Source organism: Pteronotus mesoamericanus, unplaced genomic scaffold, assembly GCF_021234165.1.
Source record: "Pteronotus mesoamericanus isolate MK-2021 breed Mesoamerican mustached bat unplaced genomic scaffold, CSHL_Meso_final contig_181, whole genome shotgun sequence".
Taxonomy (NCBI): Eukaryota; Metazoa; Chordata; class Mammalia; order Chiroptera; family Mormoopidae; genus Pteronotus; species Pteronotus mesoamericanus.
In genome coordinates this window covers 2,177,286-2,200,032 of record NW_026555077.1, presented here as the reverse complement: position 1 = coordinate 2,200,032, position 22,747 = coordinate 2,177,286, and the positions used below count along the sequence as shown (strand labels likewise).

The 22,747-nt window shown below is 35.7% G+C and overlaps 1 protein-coding gene across 1 annotated transcript in view; it reads right to left on the bottom strand.

The window, feature by feature from the left end:
- Positions 1-22,747, bottom strand: part of TNNI3K (TNNI3 interacting kinase) — a 294,113-nt gene that overhangs the window by 205,877 nt on the left and 65,489 nt on the right. The window contains exons 6-9 of the mRNA XM_054566852.1: positions 10,863-10,961; positions 7,041-7,179; positions 1,031-1,175; positions 845-949 (exon numbers count right to left, since the gene is read on the bottom strand). Of these exons, the coding sequence (XP_054422827.1) occupies positions 845-949; positions 1,031-1,175; positions 7,041-7,179; positions 10,863-10,961 (488 nt within the window). The remainder of the gene's footprint in view (positions 1-844; positions 950-1,030; positions 1,176-7,040; positions 7,180-10,862; positions 10,962-22,747) is intronic.

Below are 22,747 nucleotides of genomic sequence, written 5' to 3'. Positions count from 1 at the left end.
CATAAGGTTTAAGTGCTATGGAAAAAAGTGTCACATTTGATGCTGATGAATTCTGGTAATGAGATTCTTGTCGGAGGAGGACTATGGGCACTGCCCCTTTTGGCAGCTTTCTGTGGAGTGAAGTGGAATAGAAAGAATATGCTTACAGATGTTGATAGGCCTGTTGCCTTGGCAACATCAGTCCCTGTCTTTGTGGCTGCTGCCAGGAATGCAGCATCTGGCACAGGCCCCATCTGTTGTACTAACTGCAGCATCTGCCTTTACCTTTTCTTCTGTGCATGTAGCTTAGGCTCCTTGTCTTCTGCCCACCCTCTGCTCTTGCTCTCTGATTGCAACATCTGCCACTATTTGTTTTTCCTTTATGTACACAACTGCAGGTGCCATAGGGTATCAGCTAAGTTAGTGGCTATTGCATTTATTTTATTTTTTTAATTTTTTATTGAATTTATTGGGGTGATATTAGTTGATAAAATTATAGAGGTTTCAGGTATATAATTCTACAGTACATCATCTGTATATTGTATTGTGTGTTTACCACCCCAAGTCAAGTGTCCTTCCATCACCATTTATCCTCCCTTTACCCTTTTCTTTCCTACCCCCAACCCCCTTCCCTCTGACGATCACTACACTGTTGTCTGTGTCCATGAGTCTTTTATTTCTTTGCTTCATCCCTTCACCCTTCTAACCCAGCCCCCGACATCCCCCCAACAGCCCTCAGTCTGTTCTCTGTATCCATGAGTCTGTCCCCACTTTGTTAGTTTATTTTGTTCATTAGATTCCACATATAAGGAACATCATACGGTACTTGTATTTCTCTGACTTTTGCATTTAAATATTCATTTACCTGTGAAAAGCTGTTTCACTGAAGATGTTTTCCTTAGTCAAACTTTCTATTCCTGATATTTGGATTATTTCCTTGGCGACTTCATATTTGCCATTGTAACATGCCCTAGAGTTAAAGAACATGTTTTGATAATAGTAAAAACGTACAAATACCTGGAGGGCCTATAGAACCATACATAATGCTCACAGGTGCAATGGGGTGTCTCCATAGATATTAACAACATGAGGCTGAACTTCTGAGTCACTCTGGAGCAGGAATTTCACTATATCATGGTGTCCAAAGCGAGAACAGAAATGGAGTGGGACGTGGTCTTCATTGTCCTGAGCATTCACTGTCATGATCAAGAAAGAAAGGGTATGTTATCTGGAATCCTCTGTTTCTTAACCTTCTTATGGGTAGTGTCAGGGATTTTTCTAAGTGCCTGGCAACTCCTAGAAATCACAATTAATGATAATAATAAAGGAAATTAAGGGCAACCAATTTAAAAAGTTATAATGATATTCTATTGCCTATAATCACATTAAACAGGCTTTCTTCTAGTTCCCATAAATTCTATGGGACTCATCTAATCAAATCTACCTTGCAGAATGGAATAGTTCAGGAAACTAATATGTACCTAAGAGGTACTCATGGCCTTAATTTCGTACATATCTCCTTTCAAATTGATTTTTTTCACCCTCTGGAGAATGTTAAATTTATAGATCTTGACCAGAGAGCACCATTGTCCAGATACCTGGGTTTAAAAATTTAGGGGGGAGGAAGCTAGTTCTCTGTATATTTACAACACTGTTTAGAAGGTTCTGATGTACGTTTACCTGAGAAATGTCATACCATTGTATACAAAGCACGGTATAAAGAAAAACAATGAGCTTTAGATTGAGGCGGACTTCATTAATCCTGTTATTGCAGACAGTTATTTAACGTTCTATTATTCATTCCATAGTGGGCTTCTGTCCTTTTCTTTGGCCCACCCAGCCTTATAACCTATTTTGACATTTGGGAATTTCCTATACTAAAAGTACTGACTAGAGGCCAAAACCATGTTCTACCATACAACCTGAAAATATTTCCAAGTTCCCTTTGTAGCTAACAAACAAGATGGGCAGAGGGTGACCATATGTCCTAGTTTAGGCCTGTTAGCCTAGTATAATATTTAATAGTGACCCTTTCACTCTCAGTAGTACCCTGGTTTGGACACTTATCTATAGGGTCCTCCAACCAACACATTGTATCAGACTGACATTGGAGTCGATGACACAAAATAGCAGAGCCTAATCTACCTGGGCAATGGAGCGGTGGTGGGATAGCTCCAACCAATTTCCGGCAGGAGTGATCCCGCCACAGACCCAGTGCCCTGCATTGCTGGTGCCTGCCAGGATCACAAGGATTGCTGTGTGTGCCTAGCGAGGGTGGCAGTATGTCTTCACAGGACTAGTTTTGGAGTGAGATTTTGGATATTGTTCTTCACTGTAAGGATTCCAAACCTGGCTTTCTGACCCTGTCTTGGGGGAGAGTCTGTATGCTGCTCAATATCCTTTAATATACTGCTTTTATAAATTAGAATAGTTAGTTTCTAATGCTTGCAAATGAGAACACCTGGCTGATACATACTCATTCCTCAACAAATATTAAATGATCACTATGCACCAGTACTGTGCTAGGTGTTGGAGGTACTGATTTCTTATCTGTAACAATAGATGTAATACCACTCTTGCAGGAATGCTGAAAGGATTAATGGAGAGCATAATTGGACAGCTTCTAGCATGATGTCTATCACATATGAGACACTTAATAAAAATGTCTACTCTCCCTTTTACTAATTTCCTTCCTAGAAATTTGCAAAGTGCTAAGACCAATAAGCTATAAATGCATAGGGTCTATACCTCATATAACTTACAAGCTAGTTGGATAGTCAAGAATTACAGGGCTAAAGTACGAACAACTGAACACCAAGCTGCTAAATTCTGAATCTGCTTTGGCATAATTTTTAAAACTAAAATAACTGCATCAACTGGCCTATAGCCATTTTTTTATTATTTGATTATTTGTCCATCTGTACAGGGTGCTTTATTCAAGATAGACTATAATAGCCCTTAAAAAACTACACGTATGTGGAATTTTTAAAATGATAAATAGGAAAGAAAAAAAGGAAAAATTGTTCATTTTAAAAATATGCAAGTAGTTTACTACTACTGTTGTTATAATCATCTAATATTTAATGAATATTGACTTAGGTCTTGTAGCTGGCTATATTTTTGGATAATGAGTCTCGTTTTATTTTCCTGCAAGATCTTCTGCCACAGGGAAATTAAATCTTCAACAAAGTCACTGAACTCCTCTTCCCTGGGCTGTTACTTAAAAATAAGTCTTTGAATCTTATTTACTAATTTGTGACACAAAAGGACATCCTTCCTTCAGAAGAATGTTTCTGGTTGTTTTGATTATCTTCCTTTTTATGATACTTTTCCTTTGTTCACATTCTGTTGGAATCCAGGGGAAGTCAACACTGTGTCAAAGCTGAGAACAGTAGGGAGTTCGGAGCATCTAGAGGTCACATAAGATTTCTTGAGGTCCAGAGGGGGACATTGAAAAGGAGAATGCAACACAATTTTTCATTAATTCATAATTTTCCTTTGGCTATCCTGGACCCACCCAACATCATTCTTCTGTAGCTGAATTGAGAAACTTCAAAGTAAATTATCTATTTGGTGAATTACCTAGATATTCTTCCCATCAAAGAAGATATAAATACCAATCAAACAGAGATGTCAGGAGAAATCTAGATCAGACACAGGGTTTATGTGTATGCACCTATATTTATTCTTCAGCCATTGTGATCTATTTAGTTTTGTCTTGGACCAATTTGAAAAAACAAAAAGTACATATTATTGTATCTTATCTGAGGACCAATTTAAAAAAACAAAAAGTACATATTATTGTATCTTATCTGAGGAAAATTAAGTGTATGAATGATATTCTATTTACTCTAACTTAACATCTTATTGAGGTATTTAAATAAAGTAAAATTTCAAGCAAAGGAATCATGCAAATCATTGTAAGGAAAATATTTAGTGCCGGTGCCAGTCCCTCTGCTTTGAAGACAGTACATGTTCATTAACATCATTTGACAGAAATATTGGATAAATAGGTGGATGAAGGGATGTTACTGTTTACTTATATCTGTTTATTGATCTTAAATATAAAGCAAAAATTTGAATTTAACCCAGACAAGTCAGCACATATTATTAGCTCTCTAAAGCAACTCCCATGTGTGTTTTAAATACATTTTTAATACTAAATCTGTGTGATAATTCTGACAGGACATATTTTTAAAAAGAAAATACTTTTTACTGACCATGTTCTGGAAATTTTTGTGACTTTCTATTATGTTTCATGGTGAAAGATCTATAGAATTCTACATTCAGATCACAGCAAATTTAAAAATTCTGAATTTTAAATATTGTGAGGACTGTTTCACCATATTTTTCTTATGGATTCCAACAACATTTTGTCCTCCTCAATCTTATTCAATGACCATCAAATTTCTCTTTTTTCATTGCCCTAAGAAGTATAAGAAAGAAGACCGGAGATTTAAAACATATGACTGAGTAGGTCAATCTCCTAAACATGTTAAAATGAAGATATTTCTTTCAGCATTACATTTTGGCTAATTTTTGAGACCTGAATTTATTTTCATTTGTGATATTTTGTTACCATGGAAACACACTGTAAATACCAGATTTCAAATTGAGTTCCTTTTGGGGCCATTCATTCTTCCTCTTATTTCTATTTACCATAAGCAATGTCCTGTGGTAAAAAATAAATCAATAAATAAATCATCTGGAGGCTTAGCTACATTTTGGAATAAGGGAACTAGCTAATAATAAATCCTTTGTAGTGCCATCAGTACAGCAGAACTTCTGGTTTATTCTTTGTAATTGGTTGAAGTGCAAAAGGAACTTAAATATCAAGTGCGTATTAGAAGAAAAATTTAAAAAAATATTTCAAAATCAGAGTCATGCTCTGTCTCTCAATTTTTTAAATAGTTGAGTAGGAGGCATGTAGAGCTTTTGTCAGTTAGAAAAAAATACTCATAATTATATCATATGAGGCTGATATGTAGGGGGAAAACAGGTGTAGTACACATTCCAATGCTTCTTGTAGAAGAGCCTTTTGATCCTAGAGACATGCTGATCATAAATGACACTCATTTTGACACCAGTGAGCTTTGGAGTTATGAAAATGAATAAAAAGCAGAGGACGGCATTGATTATAAAAGGAAAAAAAGTGAGCAGTTCTTGACCCCATGGAAGAGTGAGGTGGTTTCAAAATCACAATTATGTGTTCAGTGGTTCACAGAGGTGTACCTCTGCTCATTCTAAACTAACAGAATCAAAGAGACTACTTAAACAAGGTCCAAGGAACAGTGGACCTTGCATCCTGACAACAGAGTTTGTTATAATGCTCTGAAGACGCCTAAGTTATTGTACACTGGCTCATAGAAAATAACACAAACTCTGTTTCTCAAAGTTTGCAAAATAAAATGGCTGTGTTTCCAACATGAAAACTGGAAACTGCCTTAGCCTCTCCTCATAGTTGTCTCTGGGAGCCTTTGTGTTTCCTTATGAGTAAATGAAAACATCGATTAGGTTTATTAACTGAATATCAGTCTCAATTTTGAACCAAGGAACTGGAAGTTCTAGAGCTTTGACAACCTTGTCCTTTTGGAAATGTGCATCATTTCTGCTGCAAAGGCCAGCAACTCTTACAGCTGAGCTTTTAATTAGGTCTCTTGGGGGTCAATGAAAGAATGTTGGATATAGCTGAGAGAATTTAATGACAACATGTAACTCTGAGTGAATCTGTGTCAAAATAATTTTAGCGAGGAAGAGAAAAGGGAAGAGAAAAGGAAAGAGAAAGAAAAAAACATTTTTCAATACTCCATTTTTACTTGACTTTTCAAAATTCATTTTATAATTTAAAAAATATAAAGGTGCAGGAAATTCTATTAACTATATCTAAAATCTTTAAGTGTATTCTAGAGCTTCTTTTCCCAGCCTTATCACACTCTAACTCCATGTCTATTAAAATAATAGTAATATCAAATATTGGGTGGGAGGGGATATGGGGAATTCTCATGCTGATGTGGGTATGAAAAAGGGTACTGACACTTTGGAAAACTGTTTGAAATTTCCTCAAATGTTAAACATGTGCTTGCCCTCTGATTTGCCCTCTGATTCAGCAATTCCACTACACACACACACACACACACACACACACACACACACACTCCACACCCCCCCACACACCCAAGAGAGATGAATACATATGTCCACAAAAAGAATTAAATTAAAGACTATTTCTGCCTGCTGCACTCATAAAAACCAAACCCTGAGAACACTCAAATGTCCATTATGAGGAGAATCAATAACAAATTGTGGAATATTCATACAATCTTCAGCAATAAAAAATAACAATTTCAGCAATAAAAAATAGCAACCTACCTATATAAATGTCTAATCACTGTGTTGTACACTTGACACTAATAGAAACTGATATAATGTTGTATGTCAACTGTAACTGAAAATAAAAATATTAAAAAATTGTGAACTATGATTCATGCAGCAACATGGATAAAAGTCAAAATCATTGTGTTGATCAGAAGAAGTCAATCATAAAATTATATTAACTGCCAGAATAGAAAAATAACTAACCTATGGCAACAGAAGCCAGAATATTAATTATGTTTGGTGGTGAAAGTTATTTACTGAGAAGGCAGCACAAGGGATATTTCCAGAGTACAACTTTCCAGTTGAAATATTTTCAACCTTCCAGATAAAAATATTCTATAACTTGACCTGGGTGGTTTTTACATGGGTCTATGCCTAAGTAAATATTCACTTAAATCAATATTTACTTGAGATTTGGGAATTTTGCTGTATGTAAACTTTATCTCAATTTAAAAAAAGGTCAGTGAATGACAACAAATAGGAATAATTTATCTAGGATAACCCCTTACTTTTTACTGCAGCACCTAATATATTAGGAATTCAGCTAAAATGTGTGAAGAAGACATAACACAAAAGTTTGATTCATATATTCAAATTAGTACATAAGTAAAGAATTAATCATTTTCAAGATTATTTTCTAGTAAATAAGAAAGGACAGTAAAGGTCTTCTAAATATATAATCTTACCATCTGCTTTGCTGTCTTCTCCCATCAAGAGTTTTGCAATATTGAAGAACCCTTTCGCACATGCTAGGTGCAGAGGTCTGTCTCCAACTTCACCGCTGACATTTACATCAGCACCAAATTTCAAAAGGAGGCGGGTTACCTAAAGGACCCATTCATTGGAAATTAGTACCAAAAGTCAAAACATAAGGCAAAATTTTCAGCAATAGGGAAGAGATATTGTTTAGCATTTCTTTTATTTTTGCCTGAAAATCTTAACTCAACTGACCTAAATATAAGGAATTTATTATTATATGATCTAACAAGAAGTTTAAAACTATAACAGTCTCAGGATTAGGTCTTCGTTGTACATAAATAATCTTCTCTAAAGTCACCCATTATTTAGTACAAATCTTTTCCAATGTCTCCTTCTTCCTAGAGCCAACAGTGTTTACTTGACTCTTGGTTTTCACAACACTTCCATTTATAAGTCACTCATGGTCATCTTGCTAATGAACTTCTGGGTCATTTTCTGGATTTTCCTGTAAAGGGGAGATAGCTGCACCAACACTCAGCTGAGATCATATCCAAAGGGACAGAGAGAGAGATGAAGTATTAGACAACTTAAGAGTTGGCCAGAGATTGTTTCAGATAATTGGGATTCCTTCAAATCACTTACATATTCACTTAAAAACCTTCCAAATAATTTCTCTAAACCTGATGTTGCCTCCCCTGAGAATTTCAGAAGTCACTGCAGCACTCCCAAGGGGTAAGTTAGGATGCATCTGGGTCAGTTAAATAACAGTTATGGGAAGAACCCCTCCCTTGTCCTGATCACCTAGGTGTAAGGATAAAAATGACTTCAAGCTCTAAAACTATTTTGACACTCTACGTGGAATCAAATAAACATGTGTTGGGTGGAAACCTCTCAGGAATATGGTACATATTTGATGGAAATTCTAGGTAAGAAAATTAGCTGGGTGGTACGTGGGGAAACTTTCTATTGAGTGTGGTGGGTAAGCAATAAGGTTCTAAAATCAACTTCTATTTATTAGCTATGCCATCCTAAATAAATTACTTGATCTTTTGAAACTTCAGTTTCTTCATTGCTAAGGTAAGAATAATAATAGTTCAACATTATAGAGTTATTGTGAGGATTAAATGAGTTATCACATATAAAGCACTTAGAAAAGTGCCTATTAATAAATGTTGGCAGAGGTGTAGCACCAATATGAAACATGTGTATTTTATCCCTTTGTTGGCTAGTGGTAGACCAATATTTAATTCAGCAGTAATAAGAGCAGTAGAAGTTTAGTCTCCAGAACCTTGCACTCCTAAGCACATATTTCCACTTACACAGACTCCATATATTCTGATTATGTGACTTTATAATGGACAAATTTAAACCATCTTCAAAATCGATTGTCTATTATGCAGTATTATTATATACCTAGGAAATATTGCTCTTGGTACAGAACATCTACTCTTCTACTTAAAAATAAGTAAATAAACAAATGGCAAGGAACATGGCACATCAGGCACATTTATATATTGAATGTACCATTCTCCTGTCAGCATTTTTTAGCAAATGACAATAGTATCCATAAATTACTTATGTGCTGTCTTTGCATACAAAAAGCAAGTCCCTTATCGTAAAAGGGCCATCCACATTTTAGCATAATTTTATAAGATTGTGACTATATATTCAGGGGAAGTAAACAAATTTAGCTCTCCACCAAACATACAGAGAAGCTCTTTATATTTCTGCTGGGTGATGAGGTTAATATCCAAAGAGAATAACTCTACAGATAATATACAGTGTGTATATCCTGTCTGTGCATGAAGTCTGAAAAGGAAGGAAATTTTTCATCGCCTGGGACCTTGTACATTCAAAAGCATTTTCAGTGCCCAGCTCTGCAGTGCACTCCAGTGCACTCTGAGCAGCACCTCAATGAAATGAGCAATCTTCCCTAGCTATAGGTCACACTTCACAGGTCTGAGAGTGTCCAAGCATATGCCAGCTAGAAAAAAATAAAGGCAGAATGACTAGAACAGCACAGAAACCTAAGTTAGTTTGATTTTCAACTTGGGATCCTCAGGCAGTACAATGGCACAACATCTACAAAGGAGCAAAGGTATCATCCTACTTCACAATGGAGTAAGACTAGTGATCTAGAAATATAAGATAAGGAAGAGGGAAAATGGGATGTCAAATGAATGCATAGGTTTTGATTTTCCAATTACATTTGTATTTCTATTTTATTTGATGCTATTTCATTCCCTGTGTGTAGCTAAAGAGCAGTGTTTAAAAGCAACGTGTAAAAATTTTGTCTTTCAATATGTTAAGGTTGAAGATCAATGAACTTTGGAGTTAGAGCACTTGTCCTTAAACTCTAGCTCTGCCACTAGGCAAACTATCTGGACTTCCTGATTTGGTTCACTAACATAATAGGGATAAGAGGCTTTTTGATACAAGAATGAATATGGGCTTCGGGACCAGAGAGGCCTGAGTACATATTCCAGATTTTCTATTATTAGCTGCATGACTCTGGCATGTTACCTGCTGTGAATGAGTCTCATGTGCAGCATTCATAAGAAGGGGCAAATGATAGCTAATTTCAGGGTTGTAGCAAAAATTTTTTTAAATCCACATAAAAGTCTTAACTCAGTGCCTGTCCTATAATTGAACTAACTCGCATCTTAAGTTCATAAGCTTGTCGTGAAGGTCAAATGAAATTATTTACTAAATGAAGGTACATTGTAAACTTTAAGGCATTCTATACAAATTTTTTTGACAGAATATAAACTTTTATGAATATATGCCTGTTATATAATTATATGTTTAAAGCAAATTATATATTTAAAGCACATTTAGTGATTGTTTTTTAGTTGATCTAGGTTATTCCTTGTATCTCCCATCGTCATGGTAGCAAACTGCCACACACTGGATTAAAACAGCACAGATTTATTCCCTTTAGTTCTAGAGGTCAGGAGTCTAAAACCAAGGTGTTAGCAGGTTGCATGCTCTCTGGAGGCTTTCATTTCCTTGCATTTTCAGCTTCTAAGGCTTCCTGGATTCCTCAGTTTGTGGTCCCTTCTTGCATCACTTCAACCTCTCGCTTCCACTGTCCTGTCTCCTGCTAGTCTGATTTCCTGCTTCCTATTGTAAGGACCCTTGTGATCACATCAGGACCATCCAATTAATCCAGGTAATCTCCCCATCTCAAGGTCTTTATCCTGATCACATCTGCAAAGTCCCTCTTAAGGTTACATGCATGGGACCTGGAAATTAGAACATATTTTGGGAGACAATTTTGAGCTTAACACATCCCATGACATGGAAAAAAGGAAACTCAGTTTCTGAATAATACCTTTTTTCAGAGAACTTTTGGAAAGGACTTTATGATTTATTGTACTGTTATTGTCATGAGATCAACACAGTGTCATTTATTGAGCTCTTACCAATTTACTAGCTTGTCATAACAGCAACTCTTTGAGGTAGGTTCTGTTAATATTTTTCCCATTCTATAAATGAAGATCACATGGTCATAAAGCCATGAATTTTTCAAACTCAGGCTGACTTACTCCTGTGGACACACATCGACCAATGTGCTCTACTGCTTCCCTTGCTTGCTAAATTAATCAGTGAAAATGAATAACTCCACAACTGCATTGTTTCTATGGAGACATATAATAAGCTCCTCAAGGGTGGAGCTGATAATAATATGGCAAAAATAATGCAAAGGATATCTTAAATATCTTTTCTTTGAAACTACGACAGTTCAGCAAAAGCCTGGAGCACCTAGGCGGTCTCCCAGCCTCTGGAAATACTACTGTCAGACTTACCTGTTCATGCCCATAGTACGCTGCAATGTGCAATGGGGTGAAAAAAACTGCATCTTGCACATTGACATTGGCTCCATGCTGCAGCAGCACATCAGCAGCCTGGAAAAGAAAGAGCTCAGGAGCTTTATTGGGGGAATCTGCCCATGAACATTCATTTTAAACAACCACACATAACTCTTCTCTAGGAATCATCATCTTGAAATATATTTTTCATTTATCTCCCTTCTCCAAACCCTCCAAAAAGGCTTGTTTTTGCCTGTAAAATAGACCAAACCTTACTATGGCATTCCAGGTCCTCTCAATGTGATGGTATCCTTTTTAATGTTATCTCTTATTACTCGTCTTCATAAATTCAATTATATAGTCAAACTGCATTTTGTTTCCTGCTCCTTTGAGTCTCTGTTCATACTACTTCCTCAGCCAGGAATTCTCTTTTGTCCAGTCTACAGATGTTTACATGTTTAAACTCAATCTAAATGCCATACCCTCTAAAATTTCTTTGATTCCCTCATTGCCAACTGACTTGTCTTCTTTCCTCTCAACTCTTATATAACTTTCTTTCATGCCATTTGAAAATTTTAAGAATTTATACACATGCCTTATCACCCCTACTAAAGAGAAAGTGCTTTAAGGATAAAGTATATATCAGATTCATCTTTATAATCCTAGGCTAGCATGTGGCCTTGCAAATACTAATCATTCAATAAGCATTTGCTGAAGGAAGGAAGGAAGGAAGGAAGGAAAGATGGAGGGAAGGAAGGAAGGAAGAGAGTGAGGAAGGAACAAGTAAAAATCTACCAGGAGCTTTCGGTCAGCTGTCTCCATAGAAAGCCAAAGTTTACCAACAAATCTGCTGATGCGTCAGGTTTCTCCTATTCCCAAAGACTCATCTCTAAATCTCTCTTCTCTGGAAAACTGATTGGGATAATTTTCTTAAGATATGTTCATTTTCATTGTAGATTTTCCTAATATACTGTTCATCTTTTAATTGGTCAAATAATATGCATTTGAAAAATTTTCCAAACTCTGTTAGACTGAGAAGACAAATCAGGAAGATGGGATGTAAGAGCTCAAGTGATTTACCTCTTTTTGTTCCTAATAAATTGCCTCCTAAGTCATTTCCTTGCATGTTTGAATCACAGCCCCTCAGAACCAGAGAGGAACCATGGACATTGCATATCAAACTCCTATGTTTTTAAGAGGAAGGAATTAAGAATTAGAGGAATTAGGAAATTTCTCCAAGTCATGGAGAAAGTCACTATCAAGAAAGAAGTTAATCTTTAGTCTCTTGCCTCAAGCTTTGTTTCTGAGTGTTTCACAGTTTAAGTAGCTCATTCATCAATCACACATCTATTCCTGCATCACATACAATTTATTGAGCATATATTAGCTAAAACTGTTATTTAACATGATTATCCTAATAGATTATTCAATTCCTGGGATAACATTAGAATTCATAATTGTCAGAGAGAATTCTTACTGGAACATCTAAAATTTCTGGTGGATCCCAAAATATAAGCAGGTGTATATACTTCTACATATTTCCAAGACAATGATTTTGCTAGTATTTGGATATTGTGGACTAATGATTAATAGAATACATAATGTATACAGTGAATTGTTTTTCTATTGGGTTGGTTAAAGCATTCATTTGTTTTTTTTCTTTAAGATGGCCTTAGTAACACTTAGTTGTCTTTAACTTCATTTGAAACAATTTTGTTAGATTATATTGTGACAGCTGTCATATTGGTGTGCATAAAGAAACTTATCAAAATCGGTGAATTTTTGTAGCCATTTTAATATTGAAGATGGATGAAAATGGGCAACATTTTCATCATATTATGATGTATTACTTCAAGAAAGGTAAAAATGAAACTGAACTGTAAAATAGATTTGTGCAGTGTATAGAGAAGGCACTGTGACTGACCATACATGTCAAAAGTGGTTTGTGAAGTTTTATGATGATTTCTCACTAGGTCATGCTCCACGGTTGGGTAGACCAGGTGACGTTGACAGAGATCTAACTGAGACATTAATTGAGAAGAATCAACATTATACAATGTAGGAGATAGCAGACATATTCAACATATCCAAATCAATAAAGTTATTGGTGAAAATGGAAAATGTGTCTTTTATTTTACAGAAAAAAAATACAGACTTTTGGCCAATCCAATAATAAAAAATTAAGACCACAATTAACATTTATTGAGGGCATATTATGTATCAGGCCCTGAACTAAGTGCATAAATAGTAAGGGGAGGGTCCTCTCACTGTTCTACCTCAAAACACAGAAAGACAGGACCCTCTGTTTCACTTTAAAGGTGAAGAAACTGAGTCTTGTGAAGGTTAGGTAACTTATGAGGTCATATAGCCAGTAAGGGCCAGAGCTGCAATTCAAATCCAGGTCTGTTTAACTTCAAAGTTTCTTTTCATCAAGTCCCTCCTGTGACCTTGATCTCATTAACACTAACCTTTAAGTAGATGAACTAACTGGCTCAATCTTAGATAAGAGGAAGCTTTCTATCAGTTAGAAACACTGTAGATCCAACTTGAAAATGAATGCCAGAGCCATTTATTTCAAGTGCTTGTATCTTAGACTTCACATGCCTGGGAGTTCAATCTTAGAAACCTTTTAAAAAGGTCACTAACGATCAAGGTAAATGAAGCTTTTTACAATTTCTCTTATTTTAAATATAGCATAAAATAGACAGCATGAATTTTTATTGTAAAAAGGACTCTCAAATGTTAACATATAGAGCCAATTTCTTAGGCATGGTTCCAGAACTTACTTTCATTCTAAAAGATAACAGCCCTTAGGCTTCAATAAATAGTCAAAGTAATTTTTTTTTTCCTCCTAAGTTTGCACTTATCCAGTCATTCAGAAGGTCAATTTTTGGCTGAATATTCGTTAATTACAAAGAGTTGGCTTTCTGCGTAATGGTCAAAATGTAAGTTTAATGAAACCATACAGTCATTATTGAACTGTAGGCTTTATTTAGTTTGTTTTAAAATTCAAGGGAATGTTTAACTATTGAACATTTCACTTTGGAATTATCTGAATATTTTCATATGCTATTTATATGAATAGAATGCATTTATTGATTTTTATGACTTTTGGAGATATTATGGGGAAAGCATCTCCCAGTAGTCTTATGGGAATATAATATATTGTGATGTACAAATATGCCAGTCACGCAGCTAAGAGAAATGCACGCATATTAACATTTAGGTCAGAAAATGTCTGTATCAAATCATTTTATTTATGCTTCCCCTACTCTAGAACCTGAAAAGACTGGTAAATCAATCTCACTTTTACTTTCTACTATTTGAAGCTCCACGAAATCACAGACTGAACCTATTTTATTTGCCATTAAGCTAAGTGTATGGTAGGCACACAAATAATAATTAAATTAGATTGTATTTCTAATAAAAATTAACTGAAATATATAACTACCATTAGTTATAATGGAATTTAATCATTATCAATTAGGAACCAATTAAATGGTAGAAATTTTAAATAACAGAATTCAACAAACATTTATGGATCATTTATTTCAAATTAACCGTTGGTAAACCCCATGTCAGGAACTGTGATTGGAATTTTACAAAATTATCTCATTAAGATTTTGTAAGGCATAAAGTTTCTGTTGTCTTAAAAATTTTAAAGAAAATACATAGTTTTGATTTTTGTTTCTCAAAACAACAACAAAACTACTACCAAAATTGAAAACTAGAAACAATTCTTATCACAGCAAGGCTATTTTAATAATATTTAAACTTTTTAAGGAAATGAATTGTATAATAGTTAGATTTATATATATATATATATATATCAGTATTATTATTAATACAATAAGAACCATGAATCCAATATAGTTTAGTAACTTTGTACCTTTTACTGTTGGAAAGATAAGCACCACAAATTTCCTCCCATTAAGTGGTTGTCTTATGAGCACAGAAAGTGGATTAGAGCTCTTTATTTTGATAGTATGGCAATTATTATATAAATTACCTTTGACAGATATTTTTATTTACTAATTGATTCCCAAAAGCATCAAAAGGAAGTCCCTTCAATTTCCAGATTGCAGTTGAAATACTTATTGACATTTTGCTCTTCCTTCCTAGAAAACCTCCCTGTCTTTCTCTGCCTGCCACATACCCTGTCTCAAGGCCAAACTGAGTTCAATGTTCTCCACAAAAACGTTCTGCAAATACTTTACTGTATTGATAATTTTGTTCTCTGAATGCTTATACTACTTATCTTCACAACTTAATCTTTCCATTAATTATTACTGTGGGTAAATCACTATTATATAAAATTTTAAATTGTTTTACTTTTTTACTTGTTTTTCTCTTTTTAAATTATATTTTGTTGTTTATGCCCTTACAGTTGTCCATATTTTTTCCCTTTTGACCTCTCCACCCATCCTTCCCCACCACTCCCTCAGGCAATCCCTACACTGTTGTGCATGGGTCATGCATATTCATTCTTTGGCTACTCTAATCCCTATGTTGTACTTTATATCTCAATGACTGTTCCGTAACTGCCAATTTGTACTTCTTAATCCATTTATATTTTTTCACCCATCTCTCAACCTTCTCCCATCTGGCAACCATCAAAATGTTCTTCATATCTATGATTCTGTTTCTGTTCTGGTTGTTTGCTTAGTTTGTTTTTTAGATTCAATTATTGATAGATATGTATTTATTGCCATTTTACTGTTCATATTTTTGATGTTTTTCTTAAAGGAAACCCTTTAACATTTCATATATTATGAAATGAAACAATTATCCATTGTTTGGATGGTGATGAATTATTTTAGCTTTTTCTTTATCTGTCCTTCCATTGTAAATGATAGCTTTGCTGGGTGAAGTCATTGGTTGTAGGTCCTTGCTTTTCATTACATTGCAAATTTCTTGCTATTCCTTATAGTCTGCAAAATTTCTTTTGGTAAATCAGCTGACAGTCTTATGGGATCTCCCTATAGGTAACTGAATCCTTTTGCTGCTTTTATAATTCTCTCTTTGTCTTCAACCTTGGGCATTTTAATTATGATGTGTCTTGGTGTGAGCCTCTTAGTGTTCATCTTGTTTGGGAATCTCTGTGCTTCCTGGACTTATATGTCTATTTCCTTCACCAAGTTAGGAAAGTTTCCTGTTACTATTTTTTCAAATAGGGTTTTGATTTCTTGTTCTCTTTCTTCTCCATCTGGCACCCCTATAATGTGAATACATGCTAGCCTGAAGTTGTCCCAAAGGCTCCTTACACTATCCACATTTTACTTTTTTGATTCATTTTTCTTCTTGCTGTTCTTACTGGTTGTTTTTTGCTTCTTTATATTCCAAATCACATTTGGTTCTTGGTTTCATCTACTCTACTGTTGATTCCCTGCAAATTGTTCTTTAGTTCAATTAGTGTATCCTTTGTTTCTGATAGAATCTTTTTTATGTTTTTGAGGTCCTCATTAAGTTCATTGAACATGCTTATAACCAGTGTTTTAAATTCTGCATCTAGTAGTTTGTTTCCATTTTGTTTAGTTCTTTTTCTGGAATTTGTTCTGTTCTTTTATTTTGACTGTTTCTTTGCCTCCTCATTTTGGCAGCCTCCCTGTGTTTGTCTCTATGTATTAGGTTGAGCTGCTTTGTTTCCTAGGCTTGGTAGAGTGGCCTAATGTAGTAGGTGTCCTGTAGGGTACAGTGACACAGCCTCCCCTATTACTCAATCTGGGTATTTAAGGTATGCCCATTATGTGAGCTATGTACACATTCCTGTTGTAGTTGAGCCTTGATTGCATGTCCAAGGTCAGCCACCCTCTGTATTCTCCATGGTCATATAGCATAAGCTACAAAGTGATCTGCAGATGAATGCTACTTTTGCTGAGCTTGGAGGTGCCCAGGTAAGGCCAAGCTGTGAACAGAGGCCAGCTGTTGCTACTGGAAAAATTTGCCAGGCCTGGAAAAATTTAGTGAGAGGGATGGGTGCTTGCTGAAACCAGATGCTGCTTGTTTGAGAGGATTTAGGGAAATCTGAAGCATGGGCTAAGACATGGCATTTGTATGAAAAAACCACTAGAAACAGCTTGGGTGGGCCTTCAAGTTGGGTGGGGCCAGGCTTCAGGAAATCACCAGGGTGGGGCAAACAGATGTGGCATCCACTTGCTGGCTCTGTGGCTCTGTTTGGGGGAGGACCTCCGTCGGTGCTTCTGCCTGGAAGAAGCTGTCCCCCAGTTCTCACCCTCATGCTGGACAACTCAATTTCACCCCACGTGCCTCTGAAGGTTTTCAATCTGCCGCCCTTTCACCAGAGCCCAGATGGAGTGAGTCAAAATAAGTCTGTGCATGGGTCCTTTAAGAGGAATTGCCTGGGATTCTAGCAGTTTCTGTCTTCCCCAAACTCAGACTCCAATAGTTTTTTATAGCCAGAATCTATGGCCACTTTTCTTCCTCCACCTAAACCCTGGCTGGGGGGGCCTGATGTGAGCTGGGACCCCTTGCTCCTGAGATATCCCTCCTGATTTTTATCTGCCACACATGGCTGTGGGACCAACCATTCTGCATCTCTGCCCCTCCTACCAGTCTCATTATGGTTTTTTCTTTAATTCTGTAGTTGTAGGATTTCCATTCAGTTCAATTTCTGACAGTTCTGAATGATGGTTGTTCTAGTTCAGTTGTAATTTTGATGTGGTTGTGTGAGGAGGTGAGCTATGTTTACCTATCCTAACATCTTGACTGGAAGTCTCTCCTCTAAACTATATTTTTCATGTTCTAAATTTGTTTCAGTGAAGAATAAGAAGATTTGGCTCCAGGTAAAAGGATTTTTTACCCGAGGCACTGGAATTTAATCTTTCTAACTGACGTGGCCAGAAGTTATCATTTAAAATTTCAGAGTCTAAAAGTAATGCCTGCAAGAGCAGAGATAATCATTGTTCTTTTTTGCAGATTTTTTCCCCTACAGTATGACTTTAGCTTATTAGGCTTGGTCCCATTTAGCTGCCCCTGTATACTTCATCTTATGAAAGTCATTGTAAGTGATGAAGAAGAAAAAAATGACCATATCAAGAGAAACTAAATGTACCATGAAATAAAATGTAGAAAAAAGTAAATTTTCAATGGAATAAAATGGTTATCAATCTCAGTTAAAATTGCTGTCTCTCTTAAACTTTACCATTTTTTTAATCTTCACCTGAGGATATGTTTATTGCTTTTTGAGAGAGAGGAAGGGAGGGAGAGAGAGAGAGAGACATTGTTATGAGAAAGAAACATTAGTTAGTTGCCTCCTGTACACACCCTGACCAGGGATTGAACATCCAACCTAGGTATGTGCCCTGACCAGGAATTGAACCTGCAACATTTTGGTGTAATGGATGATGCTCCAACCAACTGAGCCAACCAGCCAGGGCACTGTTTTCTTTTAAGAGTAGTCTATACTTTCTGTCCATTTTTCCTCATTACCTATTTACTCTTAGCTCACCATGATCTGGCTTCAGACTTCACCACTTTGGGGAATATCTCCGAAAAATGATGTCAGAAGCTTCCTAATTGCTCATTCCAATGACAGTTCTTAGTCTTTTCCTTACTTCAATGTTTCTTGCCCCAGCCAGTGTAACTCAGTTGGTTAGAGCATTGTCCTGTAGATTGAAAGAGCATGGGTTCAATTCCTGGTCAGGGCACACATCCAGGTTGTAGCACACATGGAAAGTCAGCCAATCAATGTTTCTCTGTTTCTCTCTCTTCCTCTGTCAATGAAAACAGAAAATGTCTTTGGGTGAGAATAAAAAAATATTTCTCTAGCATCTCTATTTGTTTTGTTGTTGTTGTTGTTGTTAAATTTATTTTTTTATTGTTCAAATACGTTTGTCTCCATTTTCCTGCCACCACTTTCCCCTGCCCCACCCACCCCCACCTCCCACCCTCAATCTCTTACTATTTGTTTGCTCCCTAATATCCTTTGTTTCCGCAGATTGATTGACATCATGTTATTTGAGTTTGCTCCTTAGCTCTCTGTCAGCTTATTACTCTATATAGGGGTGCCTGTTTCTAAGTTCATCTCTTAAGTGTTTTAAGTATTGCTTTTTCCATACTGACAACTATGTTTCCTTTTGATCTCCTTTGTCTGTTTCAATTCCCTCCTATTTCAGTTACTACATACAAAGTGTTCAGTTCAGTGCTTGGTACACAACTGTAAGCATTCAGAAAGTGGTAACCCTAAGATATCTTGTTCTATATATTCTTTGGTTGAGTCCAACTATGACTATTACATTCTTACTCTTCTATAGCGTGCACACACACACACGCCTCTCCAGTTTTTCCCAGATTTTCTCCAACACTGGGCCTACTTTCTTTGGCAGCTGATAGTCCTCTTACGTATTTCCACTCCATTTCCCAACCACCTTAATCCTGGGTGGATACAGTTCCTGGCATTGCTGTCATCTTTATCACTTGCTCTTTGATTCTTATAAATGTGAATGAGACATTAGAAAGCAAAAGGTACAAATATTTATTGAATATATGCAATGAGAATATCTATATGGACTAAATGAGTACATCTATTTTATTTAATGCTCACAACCATCTTATGGAACTGCTATTATAGCCCCATTTTGAAAATAAGAACAATAAAGTTCCAAATTATTCAGCTTGTAAGGAAAAATGCTAAAGTTTATACTCAGGTCTATGGAAGTCCAAAAAACCACTCTACTCCATACTGTTTTTCTTCTTGTGTGATTACTTGGAGCCAACGAGCAATTCTTTGCCTTGCTATCTCAGACAGTCCTGTAGAGGATATAGCTCTCGGTTGATATTACTTTTCAAGGATTTTTATGGATGGACATATAGGCAACACTACCAGAAAAAATAACCCTGACTGTAATTGTTTACAGTTGACAGAAGAAAAATGAAGTTAAAACTTATTCTAAGTAGGAGTTGCATATTATGGATCTCGAAGAGTCTTATAAACTATGATAATGAATTTAGCATTCTTCCTAAAAGTTTAGTGTACAGAAACTCACCAAGAGGTGTTAAGTAGGAGTAAAATATCTTCTGATTTGCATCTTAAAAAGATCCTTCTAGTAATAATATAAACAATCGATTTTAGAGGGAGCGAGACTGGAAGCAGGGTGATCGTTTAAGAGAGTCTTGCAGTAAGTTAAGAAAAGAGATGTAAGAGTAAAATTTGCTGAGGTATAATAGTGGCCTGGGATGAAGAATAGATTTCAGAGGTATTATATGGCAGAATCACATGATTCAGCATATGGGAGGGCTGGGGACGGGGAGAGAGGATGAGAAGTTGTCAGTGAGTGATGACTGTACGAGTGGAAGCCTAAAAGGGCAAATGAGCCTGAAGATAAAACTTTCTCTACTTCATGAATTTAGGAAGCAGGAACATCACCTTAAGTTTCTGTTTCTCAAATTAATTACTTGCACTATCAAGTCCCTTCCAATTCCCCTTGTCCACTCAATGTGTTCTTATCCAACTGACACCACAGTCTGTTTTAATTGGGACCTATCCCTCAATCAAGATGTGAAAACAATTCTCAAGTTTTCAGACAACTATCAAAACCTGTGCCAATTAAAGATACCAATAATTGCTTATTATTTGTATTGAAGGCTTATATTGCTTAGAAAGCATTTCAGATGGTAGCGTATTTTTGATTTAAGAAGTACTTTTCTTGACTTCATGCTCTGTTTTCAGTAGAATTATCTATTTTTAAATATATATACTCACTTATTGATACCCATTGCAAATGTTAGGTGAGAACACTCTATCATGTAGTTACACAGTTTTTCACTTACAACATTAGCTGAATATTTTTGTAATGATTTTTTTTAATCTAACATTTCTCTAATTAAATATTTGAGTACAAAAACCTATTGGAAAATAGTTTCTTCAGGCTGTCATAGAAATTAGGTTCTCTTATGTGATCTTTATCTTATTATCTCCGGTTAAAATTAAACTGGGTTTTAATATTACTCAGAAAATGATTCCACAAGATATTATCAAATAAATTAAAGGGAAGCTCCATATTCTTAAGTTGTAAAAATAAAACTTAAACATATATTAACTTATACACACATAATACAAGAATTTCATCAATTCAATAAATTTATCACTTCTCAGGAAATGATGAGAACATGAGTAGAAACCAATGGATGAAGAAGAGTGATGAGAAGCAGTGAGGTTAAGGCTGGAGATGCATGTGGTATCATTTTATAGAGGTAATAACTGAAGACAGGAGATAGCATTACTACCACGAAGAAGGAGGAGATATTTGTGGGATATTTATGGCTAAAAACTGAAGGGAGCCAGCAAAGGAAAGAGTCATCTAAAAAGAAAAACAAAAACAAAGAAATGTTTGTTAAGGAAGCCCATGGAAGAGGTATTTTTAAGGGAAGAGATGCAAAAGTTTCTGAGCCTTCCAGCTACTCATTACCTTGCTCTAAGATATAAATATAAATAAATAAATAGATATATATAAATTGTTTACAGCATTTCTTTATGTGAGGGTCTTATTTTTAAATCCCTGGCTGGGAAAAGAGGTTGGTTTTCAGTGTTCACCATGTTATGAAAACATCATGTTCTATGTATTTCAAAAGCCACATTTTTTTTCTTATAAGATTTATTTACATAGTTTGCCAACATTTTTCACTATATGGTAATTGTAGAGATTTGAAAAAAATAGGGTACAAGTCAGGCTCCCTCTCACTGATCTTCCTTCCTATACTGCATACTCTCTGGACGTCATAATCAAGGAGTAGAACAAATATCATCTGACAACCAGCTTTCTCATGACCTTTGTTCTCTAACTCAAGTCATCTGTTACTTCCATTGTTTCAAAAGAAGCTCTTCTGCCAAAGCATTCTGAAAACAAGTAATTTGCTTCCACTTGGAAAATCAACTGCTAAATTATACCTTAAAGGTGAGTCAGAGTCAACTCATAGAACATAAGAAGAAACACATACAGAGTGTGTCTCTTAGACAAGACTAAGTAATAAGAATCCCCCTAAAAAATTATATCAATGATCAGTGAATTTCCAGCAGCTGGAATTTAAAAACAAAGGAGACAACATCAACAGGTAAGTCTCAGGCTCAAAAGTTAGCCCTGTTACAAGCACATATGTGGAATATACAGGGATCCCTTTTTTGAGCTTCCTCATTAATTAGGCCAGATAACTCACTATTTGATGAACTGCAAAATACTATCTTAATTTATTTTCAAACAGCAGATGTGGATAATCAATTGTATCTACAGGCACTTTATTTAACAATATAATTGAAAATGTTGGTCTGTAAGAACTTAGAATAAGTGACACAATGACATTGGTAAATCTACAGTTGTAATAATGTTTTAGCTGATTATGAAACACTATGCACTGACAGGTACAGAAATAAATCACAGATAACTTTCTTTCTAGAGAAAGAGTTTATTAAAATAAAGAACATAGTCATCTAGTCAGAGACCTATTATCAGGACAGAAAACAGTGAGAGCATAATGGTCCATTGATCATGTTAAACAAAGATACATACTAAGTAGCTAAAAACAGAATCCTGCAACACAAGTAAAAAGAAGCACAGCATCTATTCTGCCCAAGTAGTTTTGGCTTGAGAAAAATTAAAGAGCCAAGAAACAGCTGGGCATGGACGCAAGCCCAGACTTCTAAATCCCATCACATGGCTAGCAAATGGCATGATCTGGATACAAGAAAAACGCTGGCAGGTAGAATCCAGCACCCACGTGGCTAATCACTGTACTATACTATATTATTATAGCCCAAAACCATTTCTTTAAGATTCTAGTTTTTCAAACACTTCATGAAGGCTTTTTTTCCAACCGTTTTTTGAATGAACTCAGTGGGTTCTCCCCCTTTTGCTCCTTGAAATGACTCC